Source organism: Trichogramma pretiosum, unplaced genomic scaffold, assembly GCF_000599845.2.
Source record: "Trichogramma pretiosum strain Unisexual culture from Peru unplaced genomic scaffold, Tpre_2.0 scaffold27, whole genome shotgun sequence".
Lineage (NCBI taxonomy): Eukaryota > Metazoa > Arthropoda > Insecta > Hymenoptera > Trichogrammatidae > Trichogramma > Trichogramma pretiosum.
The window spans coordinates 1,134,228-1,158,068 of record NW_019641694.1 but is presented as its reverse complement, the minus strand read 5'-3'; the positions used below and the strand labels follow the sequence as shown (position 1 = coordinate 1,158,068).

At 37.2% G+C, this 23,841-nt stretch overlaps 5 protein-coding genes across 5 annotated transcripts; 3 read left to right on the top strand and 2 right to left on the bottom strand.

Annotated features, from left to right (window-relative positions):
* Window positions 1–315: 315 nt before the first annotated feature.
* Window positions 316–2,231, top strand: LOC106660367 (single-strand selective monofunctional uracil DNA glycosylase). The gene is made up of 4 exons (XM_014383301.2): window positions 316–550; window positions 1,168–1,804; window positions 1,868–2,017; window positions 2,112–2,231. The coding sequence occupies exons 2-4, from the start codon at window positions 1,172–1,174 to the stop codon at window positions 2,220–2,222; spliced, it is 894 nt and encodes a 297-aa protein (XP_014238787.1). The 5' UTR covers window positions 316–550; window positions 1,168–1,171; the 3' UTR covers window positions 2,223–2,231.
* Window positions 2,232–2,319: 88 nt separating this feature from the next.
* LOC106660368 (tRNA-specific adenosine deaminase 2) lies at window positions 2,320–3,159 on the top strand. The gene has a single exon (XM_014383302.2). The coding sequence runs from the start codon at window positions 2,335–2,337 to the stop codon at window positions 2,842–2,844; it is 510 nt and encodes a 169-aa protein (XP_014238788.1). The 5' UTR covers window positions 2,320–2,334; the 3' UTR covers window positions 2,845–3,159.
* A 103-nt stretch (window positions 3,160–3,262) lies between these two features.
* On the bottom strand, window positions 3,263–4,980 carry LOC106660319 (tubulin polyglutamylase TTLL6; the record flags this gene model as incomplete). The annotated part of the gene is made up of 3 exons (XM_014383252.2): window positions 3,263–3,386; window positions 3,457–3,661; window positions 3,725–4,980. Coding segments are annotated over 3 exons (1,560 nt in total), but the record flags the coding sequence as incomplete, so codon positions are not given.
* A 1,846-nt stretch (window positions 4,981–6,826) lies between these two features.
* Window positions 6,827–7,720, top strand: LOC106648040 (40S ribosomal protein S29). Its single transcript, XM_014364686.2, has 3 exons — window positions 6,827–7,020; window positions 7,308–7,407; window positions 7,584–7,720. The coding sequence occupies exons 1-3, from the start codon at window positions 6,959–6,961 to the stop codon at window positions 7,590–7,592; spliced, it is 171 nt and encodes a 56-aa protein (XP_014220172.1). The 5' UTR covers window positions 6,827–6,958; the 3' UTR covers window positions 7,593–7,720.
* Window positions 7,667–20,522, bottom strand: LOC106660318. The gene is made up of 5 exons (XM_014383251.1): window positions 20,426–20,522; window positions 18,159–18,371; window positions 8,090–8,284; window positions 7,827–8,011; window positions 7,667–7,758 (listed from the first exon to the last, which is right to left on the bottom strand). The coding sequence occupies exons 1-5, from the start codon at window positions 20,520–20,522 to the stop codon at window positions 7,741–7,743; spliced, it is 708 nt and encodes a 235-aa protein (XP_014238737.1). The 3' UTR covers window positions 7,667–7,740.
* Between the last annotated feature and the right edge of the window lie 3,319 nt (window positions 20,523–23,841).

The following is a 23,841-nucleotide window of genomic DNA, read 5'->3' as shown; positions in this document are numbered from 1 at the left end:
ATTGATTTGCTTTTATCGGAACTTCGAAAGATATCTGAGGATACTTGACATGCTGCAAGGTATGCAACGATCAGCTCGGCAGTTTAGGCAATCTGTACGTTGAAAAGCGCACACTCCTCGATAGTAACATGTTACTCCGTATGGATATAGTTTGCTTCGTACACAAATTATGTATAGATGATGATGGTATCGTTTTGACCCACGCATAGCGGATAAAAATAAGTATTTGTACATAAAACGCTGAAGAGATGGCACTAGTTTATACGAAGCTGCGGGGCCGGGGCAAGCGCATCGTACACAGTACATTTCTCTATGATAAGCAGAGACTGTTGCACTGTGTGCAGCATTACCCAGGATTCTCTCCCGACTCCCGGGGATTATCCGCTGTTTTCATTGTTTCGTGTCCTATATCTATCTTATTCTACATGCATACATACATGTACACGCGCATTAATGTCAATTGTTAGTCAATTACTGGCTATAGACACACAAATAACTCTCGATACCTCATAAATAAAAGCGTGATAAGCATCGAAGTTTTCCAATTAAGGTAAGTTTTTCTGTTTTACTTTTGTTGAGCGTATCTTTATGTATGCTTCATAGTCGCATATTAAACGTACCGGTACTATTTGAGATATTAATTTGACGTTACCAATTGTCTTTGCATGAATTAAAATTAGTTCTGACAGTTGCCTAAATGTGCACGTGTTGATCGCATGTAATGTATTACACTTCACGGATAATTTTCATTTTGGAAACCATCCCATTAGCGTACTGTTGAAGTGTGTATGTACACGGATGTCTGTGAATGCGAGTGCGATCACGAACAAAGGATACAAAAAAGTTCATTGGTGCGCTCTCTTTCATAAACCTACTACTCCTCAGTACTATACATACAGTCAGTGTACGCAAGTGTGAATGCAATAATTGTACATGTTGGTGAACGACAAAATCAATAACAATGTTAAACTCTGTTCGACAGTACGCTTGCGTATTTATTTATCATTATAATCGCTATTTCAATGGGTTTTTTGCGCACAAATGCTACTGCATGTTTCGTATATCGTAGTGAGCTTCGATCGTTTAGCGATTTTTTTTCGTAAAAATATTGCAACGGATTATGGGTTGAAGCGAACGTTAACGCAGATTTATAATTGCTACGTATAGAGAGATGGACACATCAAAAAGAGCTGAAATGGAATATGACGAAGTCCCATTGGATCTTAGCACAAAGAAAAAGGAAGATAGCACAGAAAATATACGCAATAGCAAAAATGGTGATAAGGAAATTTTTTTCATACCTAACTTACCCATACAAAGTATTACAAGCATTCCAGATAATTTATTATCTATTGAGTGTGAACTTTCTCGAAAATTGAGATTACTCAGTTTTAATTTTCCTGTTGAGTACGTGTATAATCCTATTGACTATGCATTTCAAGCTCATGCTATGTACGTAACAAGATACTGCAAGACAACGAAAAAAATTTTGTTTCTTGGAATGAATCCAGGACCTTGGGGTATGTCACAAACGGGAGTGCCATTTGGTGAAGTAAATGTTGTGAGAGACTGGATGCAAATAAAATGTAATATTGGAAAGCCTGTTCGTGAACAGGCTGATAGAAGAGTAACAGGGTTTAATTGTAAGCGTAGTGAGATTAGTGGTCGTAGATTTTGGAATCTATTTAGAGACATATGCAACGAAGATATAGATAAATTTTTTAGACATTCATTCTTGCACAATTATTGCCCAATTGCTTTGATGGATCAAGGAGGTCGAAACATCACTCCTGCTGAATTAAAGGCAAAACATTTTAAATTCAAACAACAATTGCTTAGTTAATAATTTCAACTTTCTACTTTACAGGGTCAAGAACAGTACACTTTATTTGAAGCATGTGACAGAGCATTAGCATCTGTATTAAAATTACTTCAAGTAGAGATAGTATTAGGAGTAGGAAGATTTGCAGAAAAAAGGGCCCAAACCGTTGTTAAAACAGATGGTCTACCAGTAAAGGTAGTACAAAATGTGAAAAATACTATTGAAATTATAAGTTCATCACTATTAATTATTAATTTTTAACCAATACAAAAATGTGTAATCTCCACAGGTTTTGTGTATTCCACATCCAAGTCCAAGATCAGTAGGTAATGAAAATTGGAATCAGAAAGCCAAACTTAAGCTAGAAGAATACAAGTTAATGGATTATTTTTTAAATTAAATCAAATTCAACTAATTATATCCATCATAGTGACTCCAAAATGAATCATTGTATTTGTTTTATGTACTTTGAATGATTTTTTGTAAATATTTTTTTAATTGTAAGTGATAACATGGATGCCAATGCTTGGATGGATAAGGCTCTACACGAAGCCCAAATATCTTTAAAAAGAGGAGAAGTACCTGTAGGCTGTTTATTTATTTATAAAAATGAGATAATAGCAACAGGTAGCAATACTGTTAATGAAACAAAGAATGCCACTCGCCATGCTGAGCTTAATTGTATCGATGATGTTCTAGTCTATTGTCAGAAAAACAATCTTAATTCTAAGGAAGTTTTTACGAAAATTGATGTTGTAGTCACAGTGGAACCTTGCATAATGTGTGCTGCAGCTTTACACCAACTGCGTATTAACAGCATAATTTATGGCTGTGCCAACGATAGGTTTGGAGGCTGTAAAAGTGTTTTTGAAGTATCTAAAGTTTATGATTCTAAAATAAATGTAGTAGGTAATGTAAAAGGCGTTGAAGCGATGCAATTACTTAAAGATTTTTACAAAGGTACAAACCCTAACGCGCCAGAAACCAAAAAAGGTAGAAAGAAAAAATTGGACAATAACTGATTGATTTTTCAAAAACGCCAAACAAAGTATAATAGTGCATTGGATTTAAAAAAAGTGGAATTGTTTACTTAAAATAGTTGCCAACTAAAATAAATTGTTAATTTTAAAAAGTATACAAAATGCTATAACTGTGTTGACCAAGTAGATTTCAAGTGAGTATATTAGGTACTGGAAAATTCCAAGTATGTTGATAATTTTATGAATGTAAATTTTTTACTTTTTTTATTTATACATATATTTTACATGCATTTTTGTAATTCAAACTATGTACATTATGTAAATTTAATAAAACAATTCAGAGGTACTTAGTATCAGGGTAATTAAAAACTCTGAATATTATAATTGTTTACAATTCCTACAATCTAAATAATTCTCTTTGTACAATTTGTATAATAAAAATATCAAGTACTAAAAGAGTATATCCGTTGAAACTGAATGCATTGCTAATTGCACCACGTTGGATCGAGCTCACATTTGCCCTGGAACCATCGAACTAAAAGTTGATTTCTCAGAGAATAGTCTTTAAGCACCATGTTTTTTTTCTAAAAAATTAAAAATTTTAAGATTAAAAATGATATACATGAAATGATTAGCTGAAATGTTTGCACTCACGATAACTGGAGGAAAAAGTCTTAAATAGTCCATTTTGTTTTGATGCTCCCAATAGGTTTGTGTCAAAATGCGCCTCGTATCGTCGGTGAAACAAAATCGACACAGTTGGCATTCTACTTTGAAGCAATCCTCGCACTCTGAGCATACTTCGGGTAAAACAACGAGATTTTTATCCGCAACAACCATATCTCGCTCTTCTTTGCTCCTGTCAATGTATGCATTTTAATTTGGTAATGTGCTACTCGAAGGAATTATAAAGAAAAATTACCCTGGTTTGAGCGAGTCCTTCCTGGTCCTCTGAGCGAGCCCAATCAAGGAGAACAGGTTGTACAATACCTGCTCGTAAAGCAATTGGTTGGGTGGGTAATGAGCCGAGGATAGATTGGGCGACATATTCGCTTCCATCATGAAAACATCGAGGTTTTCGTCAACGGTGAAGTCGAATCTGACGAGTTCGAAGAAGTTGCGACGAGTGCCTCGGAATCTCTTTTCGACGACGTCGCGTATTTGGGCCTCCTTTTGGAGTAGGACATTTTTAATGGCATCGAAGCAAGCGTCCCACATCCGTTGGGGATCCTTGCCAGTGGATCTGACGTAAGTGTCGAAGGACTCCTTCATCGACAGGCCCAGCTTGGTGTAAGAATTCTTGAGCGAAGGTACGTTCCATATCGGTAGGTAATCGTCGCCAACGACGTACTTGTCGATGTTTTCCGGATCGAAGGGGTAATACTCGACGGGACAAAAACGGAAGAGGACGTCGCCTTTGTAAGCGTAGACTCGTAGCGGATCGATCGACGTTACGACCGTGTAGATACCGATGTCGAATTTGAAGCCGTCGACTAGATAGGGCCGTTCGATGAACTCCTGGACGAAGGAGCCCACCGCAGTAAGATTCAATTCTTGAACTCGCTGGATCTTGATGCCACGATGAGCATTGGATTTTTGAACGAACGTCTTTTCCGGATTTTTCTCCACGAATTCCAGCAGCTTGTCTTTGTCCTCGGGTATTTTAAAGGATTTGGGAAGGAAATCTCCTTCGCTCGTGGACAGGTCGACTTTGTTCGTTATATAGCCGCAACCGGGAAAATGGTTGATCAGCTGGTGAGGTTTCGGCTGATACAGCTGCGAGTAGAGATTTTTAAACGGATAGTCGTGGGCCCACAAAAGATCCCAATCGGACTCGTTGCTGCCTCGCTCGAATCCCAGACGCTCGAGCACGCGGATAACGTGCTTCAAGTGGCCCGTACTCCGCGGCTCTTTGGCGTTGTAAAGCCAGTAAACGGGCCGTTTCTCCTTCACGCTGACTTGCTTGATCTCGACTCGAGTCAGCTGCGATTGGTAGCGGAGAAACAGGAAAAACAGACCGTATAGAATCGCCGGCGCTATGAATACCGATAGGATAATTTTTGCCAGTACTTTGACTTTGGTACTGAGCAGCCGATCGCTTAGGCTCGCTCTCTTCACTTGCCCTACCTGCAATTCGACAAACGTAAATTGGCAAAATGATTCCAACAGATTGAATTTAAAGTATTAGTACCTCTGTGCTCGGCTTCTTGACTTGGGTCATTTTCACAAGCAGAAACGCGCTAATTACGCTACGCTCGTTTTTTCTCGCTACCACAAAAATCCAATGACGTTTGGTAACATTTGTTGCACTGATTAAATAATTCGCGTTACATTTACGTTGGAGCACGACGCGTGTACACAAGCACGCGGACTCGGACACATGTATCGTGGCTACGGAGCACTTTGTATATACACCTAGCCGGTGCAGTGCGTCGCTCAAATGGCTGCTAAAAAAATACCGTACGCAACTCCTCCGTCCCTTCTTAGCCTCTTGGCAAGCAGAATCACTCGAGTAAAAGTCACCAGAAACCTGTTTCCAATTGTGCTTTCCAACTCTCTTTCTCTCTCTCTCTTTCTCTCTCTCTCTTTCTCTCTTTCTTTTTCTATACGTGTTCAACACATCTTCTTTCTCCCCGATTCTTACTACACACGCTCCTTCTTTCTCCTTCGATTCAATTCCTATATTCATATGCCTTATGGAATAGATATGTTTTGCTCAGCCACTTTCTCTCGCAAAAATCAATTAAATTCGTAAGCTGCGTTATTTGTAATGAATATTTTTTGATTAATTAGCAAACGACTCGGAATTTTAGGAAATCTAATTTTTTTCAATATTATTCATGTATCAGTATATAAGAAAAGTTAAACATTTTCAACAATAAACTTTTTTTTTAGTACCGTTTCGTGGACGAATCTTATGAACCCTTTTGTTAGCACCCTGTGTTATTGAATTATGTTTTACAAACTCAAGATAATGCAATTTAACAATATCATTTATTTATTATAAATAAAAAAGATAATCGTTTTTATATTTGCATTTAAACATTAAAAAACGCAAATGGTTGTTCTTAAACTAGTGAAGATAAGCCAAATCTCGATCGGTCGTTCATTCAATATTATTGTATTCTTTCTGATAGGACATAAATATTTCAATTTTTTAGGGTCAGTTAAATTTGCCGTGAAGATATACATGCCAAATGTCACCTCTGTGGCATGTCTACATCTCAAAATCAACTCTATTTGCATGTACCATGCATTCTCATTAGCACCTGACCCTATAATAACTATGAGACCAGCTTCTATACATCCAGAGTAAAGTTTAAGTCTATAATAATAGGGCTTTGAAAAATGTTTTTAAAAAATTTCCCACACAATTGAAAAATGTCTCTCATTGTAATTCTGAATAATTTCAAATATACCGCCTGGTTTTAGTCGCTAACTCATTTTTGATGTCCCTATAGATACATAAATGTTAAGTATTATGATCCAACTTTCGATCAGTGTAGGTTGCGGGTTCAAATTTTACATTTTAGCTATGCAGCGATAATACTATTGGAAAATTCACGTGTTTAAAAAAAACTGTCACCTCGGATATGAATATCTTGAGCTTTGACCGAATTTCGGGTTGTACGGAAAATTTTGTGCGTTTCTTATTTTTCGTACTTTTTTGATCAAAGCAGCGATTTGTCACCTCCGTGTGTGTCACCTCCGTAACCGAAAATAGTCAATTTTAAGCATAAAATCGGACATAGTTTTCGTAAAACGAAATCTCCAGGCCCCAGATTCAATGATTACTTACATTTTATGGATAAAGAAAGGGTAAACTAATTCGCACCGTTCAATGTGAAAAAAAAATTTTCGCCATTTTTTCATTTTCTATCCCCGAAAGAGCAAACTTCGGGAGAATCAACCAAATGCGACAGTCGATAGAAAAATTTTTAAAAATTTGTACAAACCATCCAAACGGTTTAAATTTCGGGCCAACAAGGCAGCAATGACTCGTAGCTACACTGCTGCCAACTTTTAGGTTCGCCTCGCACAGCCTGAACGACACGAACGCGGCACGCTGCTACACCGGTTATTATATTAATTCTATGTGCATTGCACAGTGACTATTGTCGCTAATTCACTAATTAGGCACAAATTTAAATTCAAAATGGGTCACGAAAATATTCACTATTCTCATCCACGCAAATACGGCCAAGGATCAAGATCCTGGTAAGAAAACTCAAGCACTTATTCATCTTTCAATTGATCATATCTGTTTCTAACCTACACATTCCAAATGGTACCCTAGTCGTACAGTATTTTTGCATTAATTGAAAATAACAATGAAGAATTATACCAATAATTAAACATCATTCAACCGTTCGCGAACTTTTCTTTAATTAAAATAGTTTATTCACCACTATTTCAAGTTCATCCAATTTTGGAAAATATACGTATATCTTCGTCGACTGTATCTTTAGTTTCCCCGAATAACAGCATTTTTTTATTTTTTTCAGCCATGCGTGTTCTAACAGGCACGGAATAATCCGTAAATATGCTCTCAATCTGTGCCGTCAGTGCTTCAGAGAGTATGCGGCTGACATTGGATTTAAAAAGGTAAGAGTCTTTGAGAAAATTTTTCTTGATTGAAAATGAAGAAATAAGAAAATTCTATCAGACTTTACTTAATTTGATAGTGAAAATAAATATTCTTTAAAAAATGTTTTGATACTAATTTATTGAAATTTTTTAACTTATTGCATACATTAATGATATTTTTATTTTTGTTACAGTTGGATTAAGTTACAAACCAAATAAACTGAACTTGTCAAAGGAGCAGATTTTACATTCAAAGTTGTTAATTATTAGTATCAAGTCAGAATGTTAAGACTGTACTAACAAGAATTCAGTAAAATGGTTCGTAAAAACACATTGGTTTTTATCACTTTCCTATCCCTTAATAAATCTCTGTAAAATAATAATAATGATGAAAATTGGTTTTTTTATTTGAATAATTTGTTGCCGCGTGAACTTACCGCTGTTGCTTGAACAGCTAGTTTCAAAACTGAACTTTTTGATGATCTGCAAACTTTTTTAGATCCCTCTTGACAACACAAATTGGGTATGCAATCCATTGTTTTATTGCAAGGTTTAGAAAAAAGATCTAGAGCTGGAGATGGGGGTTGTTGACATTGCATGAAACCAATAATAGTTTTCAAGGCTAAGAATAAATACATGGTATGAATATTAACTTGTGAAAATATGGCACACATTTTAAAGAAATTCAAAGTAAACTTACTATCACTACTTTGTGGAATTGACAAAGGCAATTGTGCCCAAAAAGGTGCTGTAGTGCGACAATAGAGTTTGCTATCAGTTTTATCTGGGCAACATATGCGATTAGGCTCACAATCTTTGTCTTTGGAACACCTTTTAATTGGAAGGTGTTCAGGGAACGGATGTACTGGACACTTTTTCCTCAAACCAAAAAGTTCTGAAAATTAAAGACAAAAATAATAAATAAAGCTACGTTGAGAAATTTCATTATTCTCAAGTGTTGATAAATTTGTTGAAACTGAATTTAACCGATGAGTCTGAAGTAAATTTATGGGGGAAAAAGAAATCATCTTTTGGCGCAACATTTTTATCAATATTTATTATTAAAAATAGTTCGTTAGTCGAGAAGAGATGAATCCTATAGACAAAGCAGTAGTTTGAAAAATTTGTAATAGGGTAAGTGCTTGTTGCACTATGCAGCTGGGCGTATTTACGTGGGCTCGTCAGATGGCAGCACGTCATTGTGAGGCTCGTGGCGTTTTCTATTCGCAGCTATAAGCGAATGTTTTGATAGCCTCGTTATGGCATTAAGCAGTCTTTGTATCATCCGTCCAATGACTGACTATATGCAATATTTAAAGACTAGAAGTATTGCAATGGGCAAATGACTTTGTTATTTATTTATATGAAAAACAACGATAAGCTTGAGTTAGTTTTAACGATTTTTTTCTCCATTAATGCACGCCCACTCGCTACATGTACACAAATTTCATGTTTGTATGTATGTGTAGTTTTGGTATACAAGTATACACAAGCGCAGTGCACTGTACACAAGCTCATACACACACGTACGGAAAGAGAGAGAGAGAGAGAGGGACGAGTAGAGCGCAGCAAGCCTAGGCTGTCGTGGTAGTGTCTCCCACTCCTCGCGTTGGCTGGATTTTGCATCGACCTTAATAATAATGGAAAATCGCTGCGCGGAGGGGAGCTGTTGCTTCGAGTTGAGCGCATATTATAGTTGATATAATTCTGGGCGAATGCAGATTGTGCTGACTGCACTCTGCGGAGAGCCGTGAAGCCAAGATGGGATTCGCTGGATACGCGTCGAATCGAGGCATGTGTATAAGGAGCTGTGCAGGTACACACTCGCACAAGATCGACGCGACAATGGCCAAAATGAACATATAGGTAGATATATTTATTGCAAAAAAAAAAGAGAGAAGTAAAACTCGGTCCGAGGCAGGCGAATCTTGCCGAACGAGTTCCCTCGGCTGCTTCGTTGCACTCAACTCGCTCGAGCCTCGGAATATATACGTGCTGCACAATGCATTATATAGGTGCTGCTATACGCATTTCTCGGGCATCGGGCGAGTAGCGCACGCGTACGCGCTTTATGCTCCTCCGCTGCGGGCCGTGCGTGCTGCGGCCTGCAGTACGCTCGGTTAGAGCTAAAAAACCAGTCTTTCAAACATCGTCACCTTGAATTGTCCAAAGAGACGCATAATTCGTGTGCAGCGGCAGGCCAGCTCCATGAAATCGAGATATGCCTGGCTTTAAAACCTCGAAGAATCATGGGTAATATTGCCGAGAGAGAGAGAGAGAGAGAGAGAGGGAGAGAAATCATTGATCGGCCAACTTTTGGTTTTCCAACTCTCGGCTCAGTTTTGGCACTGCACACGAGGGAACGAACGAACGAACGAACGACGAACTAAAAGCAGTGAGCGACTATCTTGTCATTAGCTTTTTTTTTCTCATCATCTAAGCTCGGAACTGGCGTCATTGGGCGCGTCTGACGAGCCCGAAACGTATGCGAGTTGCAAAATAGCAGCGCAAAAGCTCGAGCTAGCTATACTCGAGTCCGTTACTGATCGATCACGTTCATAGTCACTCGACAAGTGCAAAGTACGACGAAAGCCGAAATGTGTACGTACGCAGCAGAGAATGGCTTTAGCTAGCAGTGCGGCTTTAGCCTCCGGGCGCGCAACACGTCCGACGGCTTAGATGTAATTGCAGATGCAACAATGGCCATTAAAAGCCACTAATGTAGATAATATACACACAGAGCTGGAGCATTTTATTGAGTTAACTCGAGCGGGCTGAGCCACGAGCAAGCAAGGACACACCGCACCGTAAACTCATTCATTCGTGCATAAAGTACGAACGACTAGTCGATTACAATATCAATTTAATATAATCACGTAAAAGCGAAGCTCGGCTGCGCTATACACGATAAGCCATCGCGTGTTCAAACAGAGACCAGCGAAGAGCGAGAGAGGAAATATATATAAGGCATTGATTTTTACTCGAGCATGGCTAAATCGAGCCCGCACGAAGGCGAAGCAAATAAGAAGAAGAAGGAAAAAAATGAGAAAAGAAGGAGCTTGAGATTTTACTTTGGCAGCGGAGGGCATAGCTGCGGCTATCTCGTTAAATCGCACTTTATGCCGTATACGTAGGTAGTTGTAGACGGCTACAGTGCACGATCGTTTGCGCACTGGCCTAATCGAATTCACGGCTTTGCAATTACGGGCTCGCATACACACATACACACACATGCAGCGAACGTGGACTCGCATACGCGTCGCGCTTAAGTCTTAGCTCTTGGACTGTAGCGCATGTATATTATGCGCCTGCGAGTCTCTGTGTGTATACACGGCATGAATTCGCTTTCAAGACCAAGCGACTAATAGTGAATTTTCTCGGGAGGCTCGAGTTTAGCGAACGTCTAGTCTGCCGCTACTATGCCGTGAAAGAGAAAAGTTTCGCGCGCTGCACTGCACGCAAAGAGTGTATGCTGCACTCGTAACTGCGCTGCCGCTTCTAACATGACATCGTTTCGCTTAGCTGATTCTTTCTCTTTTTTCGCGTTTCGCGCGGAGCCTGCCTATATATACACGTCTCTCCAGTCTCATGGGTTCCGCTGCAGTCGCACGAGCTTCTTCCTAATGCTGCACAATGAGTGCGACGACTGCAGCTACTACTGTTAGCACCGCAGCTCCACAGAGAGAGAGAGAGAGAGAGATAGAGCCTCTTCCTCCAGCTGTTTTCTTCTCCGCCATGAGAGAAGAATCGAAAAGTCGGCGCAACTTTAGCAGCTATCACGCATCTACTTGGACGAGTGTGTACGATTGGTTAGCCGTCGCCAGAACTCGCTGCAACGCTACGCAGCTCTGGCCGCTGCACAGCACTGCAGCTAAATGACTTTCCGGGAAACTGGGACACACACACGCACACACATATGACAGAGAGAGAGAGAGAGAAGCGGAGATGGGGGATACATATTCTCGATGATAGCATCCTATATGCATGTGTATATATATATAGACCTGCTGACTTGCTGCGTCGATCAACTCGATGGCGCTTATTAAATCTCGTCGCTCGATCGATGCGGATAATTTCATTTTCTAAACCTAAATGGATGAAAATTCAATTTCTCTTTACCAATTTATCGAGACAGGCATACATGTCTTCCAGACCGTTTCCAAAAAAACTGCCTCAAATATATGATAAGCAAGTCACTTGGGCATTGTGCATGCGTACTTGGGTGTTTTCTACGTTCCGAAGGCAATACTTTCCATGACGCCGTCCTCTCTTGCTCGTCAACATGATCGTGAGACGATGCTGATAACGACGGCGTCGATCAAGAACTGTACCCACTAATCTACGCGAAAACCTCTCCTTTTCCACCAAGTACATTTGTGCGCACGTAATGAAGAAAGATGATCGGATTTCGACGAGTTACTATAGAGCTGTATAGCTCGTAGTTCGCTAGTCGCTGCGCTGCTCAACGACTTTCTACTTGACTTACACGCACAGAGCGCGAATTTTTTTTTTTTCCACAAAGCTGCAGCACGACGATTAGGTCGAATCGCTCCGATCGATGCATTGTACTACAGCGGCTGCTGCATTCTCGGTGCATGTGTGTGAAATTTGCATTCCTCCGCCGCACAGCACATACAGTAGCTCGACTTTTCATTTCGAACTCAGCACTTGCACTATACTGTTGGTCTGTTTCCCTCGATTCTCGCGCGTTTATAATTTTAAAAAAATTTCACCACGAACTTCTAGCGCAAAGGGGTTTTCTCCTCTTTTTCTCTACAACATCGTCGAAATTTACAGATATGAATTTTCCTCGACGTCGCTCGTCACTTATTCATGCGGTTCGCCTCTCTCGGCAGTGCAGCGTCCAATTCCAGTCACGCCTCTTCCCTTTAATTTTCCTCCTACAAGATATTTTCGAGCGCTGGCGGCGTAATTTTTGCTCACGCAATCTCGGTGTATCTTCATTTGTTACATTTTGTTATTCACAAAAGTTCCAAGAGCTTCTCGTTTCTTCGCTCCCTGCCATGATGAATAGCGAGTTTCGCGCTTAGAATGACGAACAGGAGGAACAATAGCTCACAACGACGCCGATAATAATAATCTACCGGGCGAGCGTCCAGGAATTATCGTACTGCACTGCATCTCTCGCAATTACGAGGTAGATTAAACTACGACAATGTTTATCGCGCCGTTTATATTGTTGATACCTGCCGAAGCTATCTTAAATTGCTCGTTCAAAAATTTGATTCTGCTGTCCCCATATTATATTCGTGTGAAACTAGTAAATAGCCGTAAATTCGCTTGGGCTTGCCTCGATAATTAGATAAGTTCTGGTGGCCATTCCTCGCCTTTTAATTAAGATTAAACTGATCGCAACGATGGCGCGAGAACGAGTTAATTTTCAGTACTGCGCTTGTTTTTTCTTTCAACATAAGTTATTACAGATCAAATAGATATCTTGAGTGAAATTTTCCCTTGACAAGAGTGATCAGTAGCGCTTTCAAGTCCCTTAGCTTTTCGTAAAATTTTACGTGCTTCGTCATGCTAGTCCGGGCCATGGCTATTTAAAATGCGTACTTGTACGCCGGTCCACAGGCACATAATATACACGTTGTGCTTTTCCTGTGCTGCGCTCTGTATTAAACCAGTTTCCATGATCCACGGCTGCCTGGCTAACGGGGCCCTACGCTGTTCGTGTACTGCGCATAAGTGCGTATTTTACGACATATAGGATGGCTCGCTATATGGGCTAAAATCTTTTTGCACTCGGGCCATTGTAGAATCGATGCTACATTTTACGCACTTTTTATAGCAAATGGCTTATTTGCTCGTTAAATTTTCTTCACTTTTGAGTTAACTAGAAGCATTAGGTAATCTTAGGAAATTTTTCAAAAAGTAAATCTTTCTCCAGTAGGAATATCGAATAAAAATTATTCACTATCAAAACCATTTCTATTTATCAAGTCAATGACTAATTTCCTGACAAGTGTAACTCTTGAACATTTTTCTAACATAAGAAGGTTACGAGTGATTCCTTTCATATTAAATTATGCTTTGACTTTAATAATAAGGAAAGAAATATTTACTATATTATTTATAACGCAAAAGCGTTTGGGTAAAATCTAACATCTTATTATAATGTACGGTAGTCTCAAATACTGCATTATGTAGAATATAAACATTTTGGTTTATAAGATTTTCATGTACTTCATTGTTTAAGTCAAAGTATCTGTTTTTTCACGTGAACTTTTCAAATACAGCGGAAAATTGCAAGCGAATACGTATAGCGGTAAAAATTGACCTGTGTTAAGGTGCTGCAACGTTATATTCACTGGCAGCTTTGAGCCGACATTGCACAACGGGAAAATAAAGGCATTTACAAGCCTATCAAGTGTATATGTGTGCCTGCTATGTACGAGTATGCGTTTGTAGTTGTGAAGAAAGAAGAGAAATGTACAGAAAAACACACGATATACATTTTGGTAATAAAATTTCACACTATATCCTATCTTATGAAGCACACTTTTATGTGCCGATGGCAGTTCTTATTTTCAATGCGCCCAAGAAAAATGGCAAACTACACTTGGTCCCCAGGTAATTTTGACGATACAAAAATAAAATTTCGATACGATTGAGTATATGCAAACTGTTTTATATCCAAAATACATCACGTTTGTGATTTTAATTTTTTTTCGTTGATGCGGTGTTTACGTAAATAGAAGAAATAGAAATTTTGTTGTTTTTTTTATTTAAGTAAAATAAATAAACGAGATCAAAATCAACACTCGGAGTATTCCATTGAATGAATTTGAAACCTTGAGAACTGTATTTTATTAGCAGCTTAAAACTCCTTGTTTTCCTGAAGCTCCATAGTATTTATCAACTCGGTTTGATTCGGGCGGATGAGGCCCTTTTATAAATAAATAAGTTTCGCTCCGCAAGCCTGTCTGTAACATTATAAGATAGAGCCTGTACAGACCAAGAGCGAGACTGGGGGAATGAACGAGCATGAATGGCCCCAGAGTACTTCGCAGACAAAGAAAACCGGTGCAAGTAAAATGAGAGGGGAATTCTAAGGGCCAAACGTGTGTGGATAAAACGATAGAGAGAGATGAATGCAGGTATTGTAAGATACAACGAGGTGACAGAAGATTGCAATAGCACATGATGGACAAAGGATACTTATACTGTTGTGACTTTATGCGCTTTGAGCTCTTGAGTGAAAAAATGCAAAATAGCAAAAAGTTTTCAAATGTTGTATCTAGCCTCATGGCAACGTAAATCATCAAGAAACAAAATGACAAAAAAAGAAAAACTGCTTGCTCGGAACAATCGCTTCAGTCATTGCAAAAAACCAAAATTATTCAAATTTAGAAATTAAAAAAAAACTTTTCATTACCCGAAATTGAAACTGTGAGCTTTACGGCGTATAAAACAACATTAAAAACAGTTAATTACTAAATGAGCCCCAAGTAAAGGGATGTAAAGAGGCATTTTTTACGAACCCTCCGTTGCACACCATGGCTACTAAAATTACGTCGTAAAATTTTTCGTATTAAATTTAGTATGAGGTATCCTTCAATAAATAACAATCAATGCGCTGTGAGCCGTCAAAAAAACTTTCTCGTACATTTATACGTCTGAAAAACATGCGCATACCTGCGCGCTTGCGGCACAGTTTTCATTTAACAATCTGTCTGAAGAATAGTGCTCGAGAGTTTCAAAACTTTTAAAATGCATTCGGAAAATCAATATTACAAAGGTAAAGAAGTTTTGCCAAAGATATATAGAAGTACAATTCGATATTTTAGAAAGGTGGTGGAGCGAAATGCGAAATTATATCGTGAATTCGCATTGGACCGAAAATAATACAGGATATGTACTAGAAAAAAATGCGCCGCTTCTACGCTATATGTGATGATAGAGGGTAAAAGTTTTTCCGTAAAGATTATATGGTGTTTGTGTACGCGATTGACTTGCTTAGATAATTTTATTTACCCTCTAAATTTGATCGATTCGTCGAGCGAATCTGCAAACTATTGTCAAATGATTCTTCAAAGTGGATGCGACAAGTGCATTCATCGGAGAGCACGTCTCTCGATGCGAGGTAGGATAGAAGCCTCTTGTTAGTCAGTTTGTCGTGACTTTTTTGCCAAACAAGTTTTTCAACACTATGCTGAATTTATTCTCGAAATGGGAAACTTGTAGGTTCTATGAAGCGAGTTCAACACGTTTCACCTTCGTTTTTCCAACAACTAGGTGTAAGAAGCACCACAATGACAGTAGAATCGGAGTAACAACGAACTAACGAACTATCGGTACCAACGCGGTTCCTACTGTCATTATAATGCTGTCAATTACACTGCATACTGTATCAGACAGGTAAACACCACACAAACACACATATATACATGACTGATTCTCTGTCAAATCGAATGGTCCAAAAGAATTTTTAAGTCGTTCGATTTTTGTCAAGTTCAAAATTATCCGAATTTTTATTAGGAAAATTGATCTCGTTACAATCATTTTCCAAGACTCGTTGGTGTCTATTTTCCTACATTCATAGTTTATACTGAAATCATGACATCATGCGGAGACTCCCTAAATTTTTTGTCATTAAAAGTCCTGATACCGAATCAAAAGTTTCATGTTTACTTTATATAGTAGCAACTGATCTTTTGGATTTTTTATGAAGAAGCAATAAATTTTTTTGGAACTATTTTTAAAATAACTGAGATTTGGGTCATACATTTCAGAAAATAGTCGTTTTGAGCCTCTGAAAAAGGCTCTTCGAAGGGCCTCATGATTCTATTAAAATTCAGGGTCATTTTTGACATAACATTCGATTTGATAGAGAAACGGCCATATATATTCAGGTCAGCAGCCAGTAGCAGTAGCATTAGAGAGCGAGAGAGAGAGAGAAAGCAGTTTGCCGCTGCGCCGGCAGAGCGACCGTGTCCTCTAAAAGCGATCGATATTTACACGCGAGCAAAGCGTGCCGGGCTGTATATATGCACGTATATATACGTATACATACATTCACAAGCCTCGAGACAAAGGGAATTCGAGCACACGAGGTGTGCGTATACGAGTATTTGGCAAAGTCTATTTAATTCTGAACGACTCTTTTTGTCGCTCGCTAGATCGACGCGTTTGTTATCATTTACCATTCCCAAAGACGTTACACGAAAATAACAAAATCGGCAGGTGTGAATTTCTGAATAAAATACGTAGACGCGCGCATTTGCAGTAATAACACCCACGTATTGTTACCATTTTTTTTTCTTTCTAGTAGAAAAATATTTCACTCGAGTATATGTTTGAGAGCGTTTCACGCTCATGTTGCAGCTGTAGTGCCGAGTCGCACAGTGGTTAGCGTAATCGGATTATGTATGCGCTGAAAAAGTCCGTGTACTGCACTCGGAGGCGGCGCATCGCGTCGACCGACATATATAGGCCACACTCGCCTAGACTCGGCCGATATTGCTGGAACTTGATTTTGCTGCTCGAAAAAAGCTCTTTACCTCGTACTGTGCGTACGGCCATATGCACTTGCAGCCATCGTTGACTCTCATCAAAGTTTCGCGTTTGCTCATCAAAACACTCACATGATCTAATGAAATAATCCGCCCGAAGGCTTCCATCATTAAAACTTATATACATCGCGAGCGTAGGATTTTAATTCACACTTTGGCTGCCACTGCTGTTGCTGCCGAAGAGAAGCTTTATCGGCTGTAAAATCGTACTTTTACGATGTAATTACTTTTCAGTGCCTGGAGCGCAGGCAAGCTTCGCTCCTTTGTAAAGAGCAACCCGCCTCAGCTGTGTCTCCGCACACTACTCGCGCTAATCCCTTTATCTTCGTAAATCTGCAATTTATATATTCAATGAATTCCATCACGTGCGTGTATATACGCAAAGCCAAGTCACAGACGTTGATCGTTGGAATTCGATAAAATGTATTCTAATCGAAAAGTAAGATTCCGTAAATTTCTTGCTTTTTACAATAATTTTGTTGCACCAAAGAGATGTGTGACAATATTTTTTAAGAAACCTTAAAAATAGAATTCCGTTTTTTATGTGCATTTACATTTTGGTCAAATAAAATCGACTAAGCTCTTGAAAAGTCTTGAAATTATTTAGCTTAAGGTGTTTGTGTTTGATAATTTCATTAAATGAATAAATCATAATAGATATTTTTAATAGGAAAGTAATTTTAATTCACCACGACATATTGGCGTAGAGACAATTTTTGGACCATTCAATGTATAACGCACGAAATAAGAAAATATAGAAACATTTTATCCACTTCAAGTATATTAGCGGGTATTATTTCTAATTCTGTTTCATTATTATAATATATTAGATCACTTAAGTGCGTTCGTGCTCAATTTTTGTTTAATTGTATTTTCTTCCTCACTCTTTAATAATCTACATTATAAATCTATGAGCTGTTTTTCAACTTTTCTTCTCTTGGCATACATTTTCAAAAAAGGGTAGTTAAAAAAAGATTACTTTCTATAATTTAAATAAGCTGAAGCTTAATTCATTTAAATCGTGATAAAATCATTAAATTTTGACACTGAGGAGTTTGTACTGAGGAAGTTTTATTTGAAAGCTGCTTAAAAGCATTTTAATAATGATAATTTATTACGCAGAAGAGTGAATGTTTAACGATATAAGTAAAATTATTATAGAGAGAAAGATGATGGATACCTATTTATTTTTCAAGTTAAAAATTATTAAGTATAAAGTAATTCTCAAGTTACCGTTATGAGCGGGTTGATAGCCAGATTGTTTGACAGCCCGTCTACAAGAATTTTGGCAGCATCGGTGATCTTGACTTAAGTACTGACAATCTGCATTGCTTTCACACTTTGGTGCTAAGAAAATTCCAAAACCACCTAGAGGTTCCGTAGGACACACAATACCTTTGTTACTCGATGAACTATTTTTACTTCGAAGGAATGGTAGTGGTAAGACTGAAAATTCGAAACGCTTAGCTGTATTATGCAGTAAATAATTCCCTGCTTAACAATTAGTCATGTTTCTCTAATTAAAATAATGTATCCCGAATAATAATTTTCGATAATTATCCGGAAAAATATTTATTTATTTTATAAATAGTTTAATTTTTTCAGCGACGATGAGTACTTATAACTTATCGATCATTCATTCAGTTTTTTAGATAAAAAATTCCTTTTTTATGGTGTAAAAATTCCAATTCATTTAAACGTATTCCCCTCTTAACATTAAGTTATTTTAATATTGTTTACTAACCAGCAATAAAAAAAATAGACAATGAGTTGAAACTAAAAATACCTTCTTGATGATTTTTATCTTGCATCGCTTTTATTTATTATACTACACACGTGTCAATAAATAAAACATGAAAGTAGATTGTGTAAAAAACGTTAATAGAATAATTTTATTAAAATAGTACAGTAGGTGCACAAAATCTTACTTAGCAGGTCTTTGGGAAAATTTCTAGTTTCATATCTTTGTAACGAGCTTTCGAATGTAAGTTAAAAATGTAAACGAAATCATAAATGTTATTATAGAATATTATAAAATTTGTATTCAGCAGAGTGATGACTTTTCAGTCGGATTTAAAAAAAAACATAAATAATAATATTATTTTTCAAATTTTTGTAACGAATGTTTCGCAGGTTGAAGGTTAATTTATTCTGATGTAGGGACATACTTGTCTTTGCGAGCGTAATTAAAGTACCAAAACTTTGCACGCGTTTACAGAAAAGTTCTATTAATAAACTGCGATACAAGCTCTCTTTTCAGCTAAGTACAGTAAGCCTCCGCTCTTTACGACGACGAGTGTCTTGTTTTTATTTTTTTTTATTCTGATTCATTTTCAAACGACCAATTAGATAATATTCAAATATTTTATTATCTTCACTTTAGATTGAAATCTTGCGTATATTACATAGAAAAACTTATAGCTACAGTGGAATTTGAATAATTTCAACAATTATGTTTATAAAAAAATGTCATTGAATAAAATACTAAAAAAAATGAGCACTTATAGGGAATTTTCATTTTACACGAAATGGTCACTTTGCTGTTTGACGGCTTGAGGCATAACAAATAAGGTGTTGCAGGTTAAATAAATGGGAGACCTTATTGGTTTTTCTCAAAGCAAACCAGTGAAGTGACAATTGGAAAATGTCCTATTGACCCAATTTGCTGATTCCAAAAAATCAAAAGTGTCTAATATAAAAAATATTATCAAGAATTATATCTAACTAGCGACCCCGTCATGGCTTCGCCCGCGTTCAATTTTTTCAACAAATTCGACTGCTTAAAAGATCTTAAACAGGCCACGTCAAGTGCGTAGTAGGAAATGTATAAAATAGCGTAATAACACATGTACACGTCAAATACAATGTATTCCGATTCACCGCGTGTAAAAAAAACAACTGCTTTCGGTCTCTTTTATAACCATTAACCGGGCAAGGGGCGAGCGAGTGCGCAAAGTGGTAAAATACGAAAAAAATTCTGAACTCCAAAATAAATAAGCAAATAATGGTTTAAATATGATAGAAACCTACGCAATGGTATAATGAATACGTGGTAAAAATTTCAATCCGATTGGACAAATAGTTTTTGAGATCATAAAGGACAAACAGACACAAACTTCGCTTTATATATATAGATAGAAGAAGATATATAGATGAGAACCGTATTTTTTACATTAAAATTTTAATAAATAGTATCTCATTGTGAAAAAATCCTGTGTAGAATAATAAGTAAAAAGCTACCCTGCCAATGTAAATTTGTATATCCTACTATAAATACTTATAAACCGCGAGGTAAATGATTTATTCTATTATAAGAGTAGAATAGAAAATGTGTACCTCCCGCAAAGGATTAAACTTCTGACGAGGACATGTAATATTCAAGCTTGAATTAAAACATTTATATAAAAACATTAAAAATGAAATTGAACTTTTTTATGAAAAAAATTAATCAAAAATAAAATAGTTTTTACTAAACGCATAATAAAAAAACTTTTTCTCACCTTCATTAACACTAAGCTCATCGGCCATTGCAGGACAGGAGCGAATATTTGTCATAACTAAGATTACTAAATAACTAAGGAAACTACTACAATGCATCTTTCCAGAAAAAAGTAAATTAATATTCATAGATTAATATTTATTTTCTAGGCATTCAAGTTGCTATTTTGAAAAAAATTCGTTACAAATCTTAGCAAACATTTTGAAACTTTTCATATTTAGTCTAGCTTCGGTATCTCCTTGAAAAATTATAAAGTACAAGATGAAAAAACAAACTAGTCAATTTTTTCTCAATGGTACATTGTCTGTTTGACGTTAGAAAAGATGTCTTGAAACTTGTATCTTAATTGAAATTTAGTTGAAAATAGATGAAAAATTACACTCGAAATTTTCCTTACTTCAACACAGTGATAGTAGATAGTAAAACACTTAAGAGCTATTATTTTCTGTATTTTAGCTTTCCATTTATTCACGTTGTTTTTTCGTTAAACAACTACGCACATGCGTGATAATTCAACGGGAGTGCGATAATAAAAAAAGCTTTTCACGTACGGCCTCGTATAAAAGAGCAACAAGGTTCCACCTTGGCCCTTGCACACATACAATTCCACGAGCAAACACGATGTACGAAAGATCCTTGAACTGCTATGTGTATATGCACTGTACTATTTATATATATTTATGAAAATCAACCGTATGGCGTCCACCCGCGTCTCTAGGTGTGTCAGAACATTGAAAGGGCATAAACTCGACTGTCCGCTTATATATATAATGACTCGCCGAGAAAGAGAAAGGGGACTGCACTTCTTTGCAAAGCTGCGATCGTTCTCTTCCATGTGCATATGAAACTGGGTCTCACCCGAACGTTCAAAACGATTGAATAATCGATTGCGCGACCGCTTTATACCGCGTACGCACCGCTTCCGATCGGCCCAATGAAACCTGCATATATGGGAACGTATGAGCACATCGGACGTTTTTGCAAGCTGACAGCGACGATTAAGTAGCATGTCGTATATTGAGATACATAAATGATGATGACGGTGATGCCGACCGTCGCTTTGGAAAGTTTTTCGCATGTGAAAGTGTTGCTTTTATCGATGAGTCCTTTTCTCGTTTTTATATAGTACTGTGTTACGTTCGACATGGGCTCAGAGGGTGGAAATAACAAGTAGCATACGTAACTTAATCCTGTAATCATTCAGTAAGACGAGAGATAGACTAGATTCAGATTAATACGCCCATTTTCATAAAAATGATAACTCGCCTTGGTTCTCTTGCAAGTATACTGACCCGCTAGAACCACCCTGCTGCTTTTAATGTTGGCTTACACAGTTTCAATGTCGTGTAAATTAAGTTATACTCGACCAAACTTATAAATAGATGTGCACCATGTGACGCCGTGGTACTGCACCTCGTTGCCGTCCTGAGCACGGCTGTAATCCACCCCAGTTATCAATAATAATTTATCTTATTTATTACTTTTAATTCACCCGTCTCACTTTTGCTCGCCTTTCTCCTCTTATTTCTCTTTCTTTAGGTAACTCGGACCCGGTAACCGACGCAAATATCATTTACCCTTTTCCCCTGTAACCTGCACCGTTACAACCAATATAATTTTTCCCTGTTTCCTATTTCATCAACTTCTCCATGGAATATCGACAGATTATTATATATTCTTTGAATCAAATGCTTACAAAAAACTTCTTACACCAGCCAACCCATCAGTGACTGCTTAGAAAAGAAAGTTTATAGTATATACGAATACTTGCATATATTCAAGTAGGACATCGTCGTACTGCAATTTCAATAATTGCAACGGTTGTTCCCGATGACGATATCCCGTCGTTCCTAAATACATGTATTTTTTAATTCAAAAAAACATGCGTATTTCTAAAGTTTTTGCTACTATACAACAAAGTGGCATATCATATCAACTATTTCGTATAGACAACTCTTTGACTTTTTTTGTTTGCTGTTACTTTTTAATGTCTTCTGAGGAATTATTTGAATATAACTTTTTTACTAATTAGAATTTTATTTCATTGTGCAGTTAATATTATCATTGAATTCGTATATAATTATATAAACAAGATGAAACTAATAATCAAATTAAAAAAATATTCTAAATAATCAAGCACTTACGTTTGGACTAACTTTAAAATACCTTCACATTACACCTTTGACGTAGCTTCATTAATAACAATCTCGATAAGCAATTATTAATTTGTAATGTTTTGCACACGCAAAATGCGATCAAATACTCTATAGAGAAAAATTAAATTCGTTATTTTTTCTGCCTTTCTCTTTTATACGATTAAAATTTCAACAGCGATTTATTTTCACAGGTGCATGAAATCTAAGATATGAGTATTTTCAAGGGTGAAAACTTTACTATTGAGCAATATAAATACCTGATTCTATGATAAATTTCATCTGAGAATATACAGCACCATAAATCTAATTTTTAATGCATATTGTGCTGGTAAGTTGGCCATTTTTAATCGTAATATAATGAAAACAAATTTATGATTGGGTAATTCTAAGTACTTATATGAGCAATTCTCTAAAGAAACGCATTTTTGGAGGTAGAATCGCGTCAAATTTTTTTTTCAACCTACGCGGATACGAACCTCCGGGAAATGTTTTTGGAGGTCCTAGGAACATGTAACCACGTAGGAAACATTGAAATTTCAATAGTGCTTACTTTTATAGCTACTTTTGTGATTTAGAGGACGAAAAATCATGTTTTCTCGTAAATACGGCTAATTACTCAATTTCCAAGTCGCTGAAAAAGTATCAAAACTCATCTAAAAAAAAATAACTGGCTACTGTGTTCGATAGGAAATTTTTTCAGCTTTCCAATGGTGGTATCAGATTTTCCGATAAGTGGCACATTCACCGAGAAAATCGCCATCAAACGGGCCAAGCTAAATATCTCGAAAAACTCGGTACGGTAAAAGTGATCTTAGATGTCTATTTTTGATTTTTCCTGTTGAAAATGAGATTTTTCGGAAAATCAGACTGCACCATGAGAAAGCTGAGGAAATTCCCTATCGAAATCATATCTTCATTTATTTTTCCAGTGGAATTTCGAGCTAGTTTTGGTTGTAGCGAGCCAAAAACCTCGTGACCGCGCTGAATCAGGTCGGAAACAGATAACAGCGAACAAAGTAAAAGAAATTCCCATGTATAACATTGTGATTCGACGCAAAAAATAAATGAAGATATGATTTCGATAGGGAATTTCCTCAGCTTTCTTATGGTGTAGTCAGATTTTCCGATAAATTTCATTTTCACGAAGAAAAATCGAAAATGAACCTCAAAAATCACTTTTTCCGTACCGAGTTTTTCGAGATATTTAGCTTAGCATGTTTGATGGCGATTTTCTCGGTGAATGAGCAAATTGTGGGAAAAT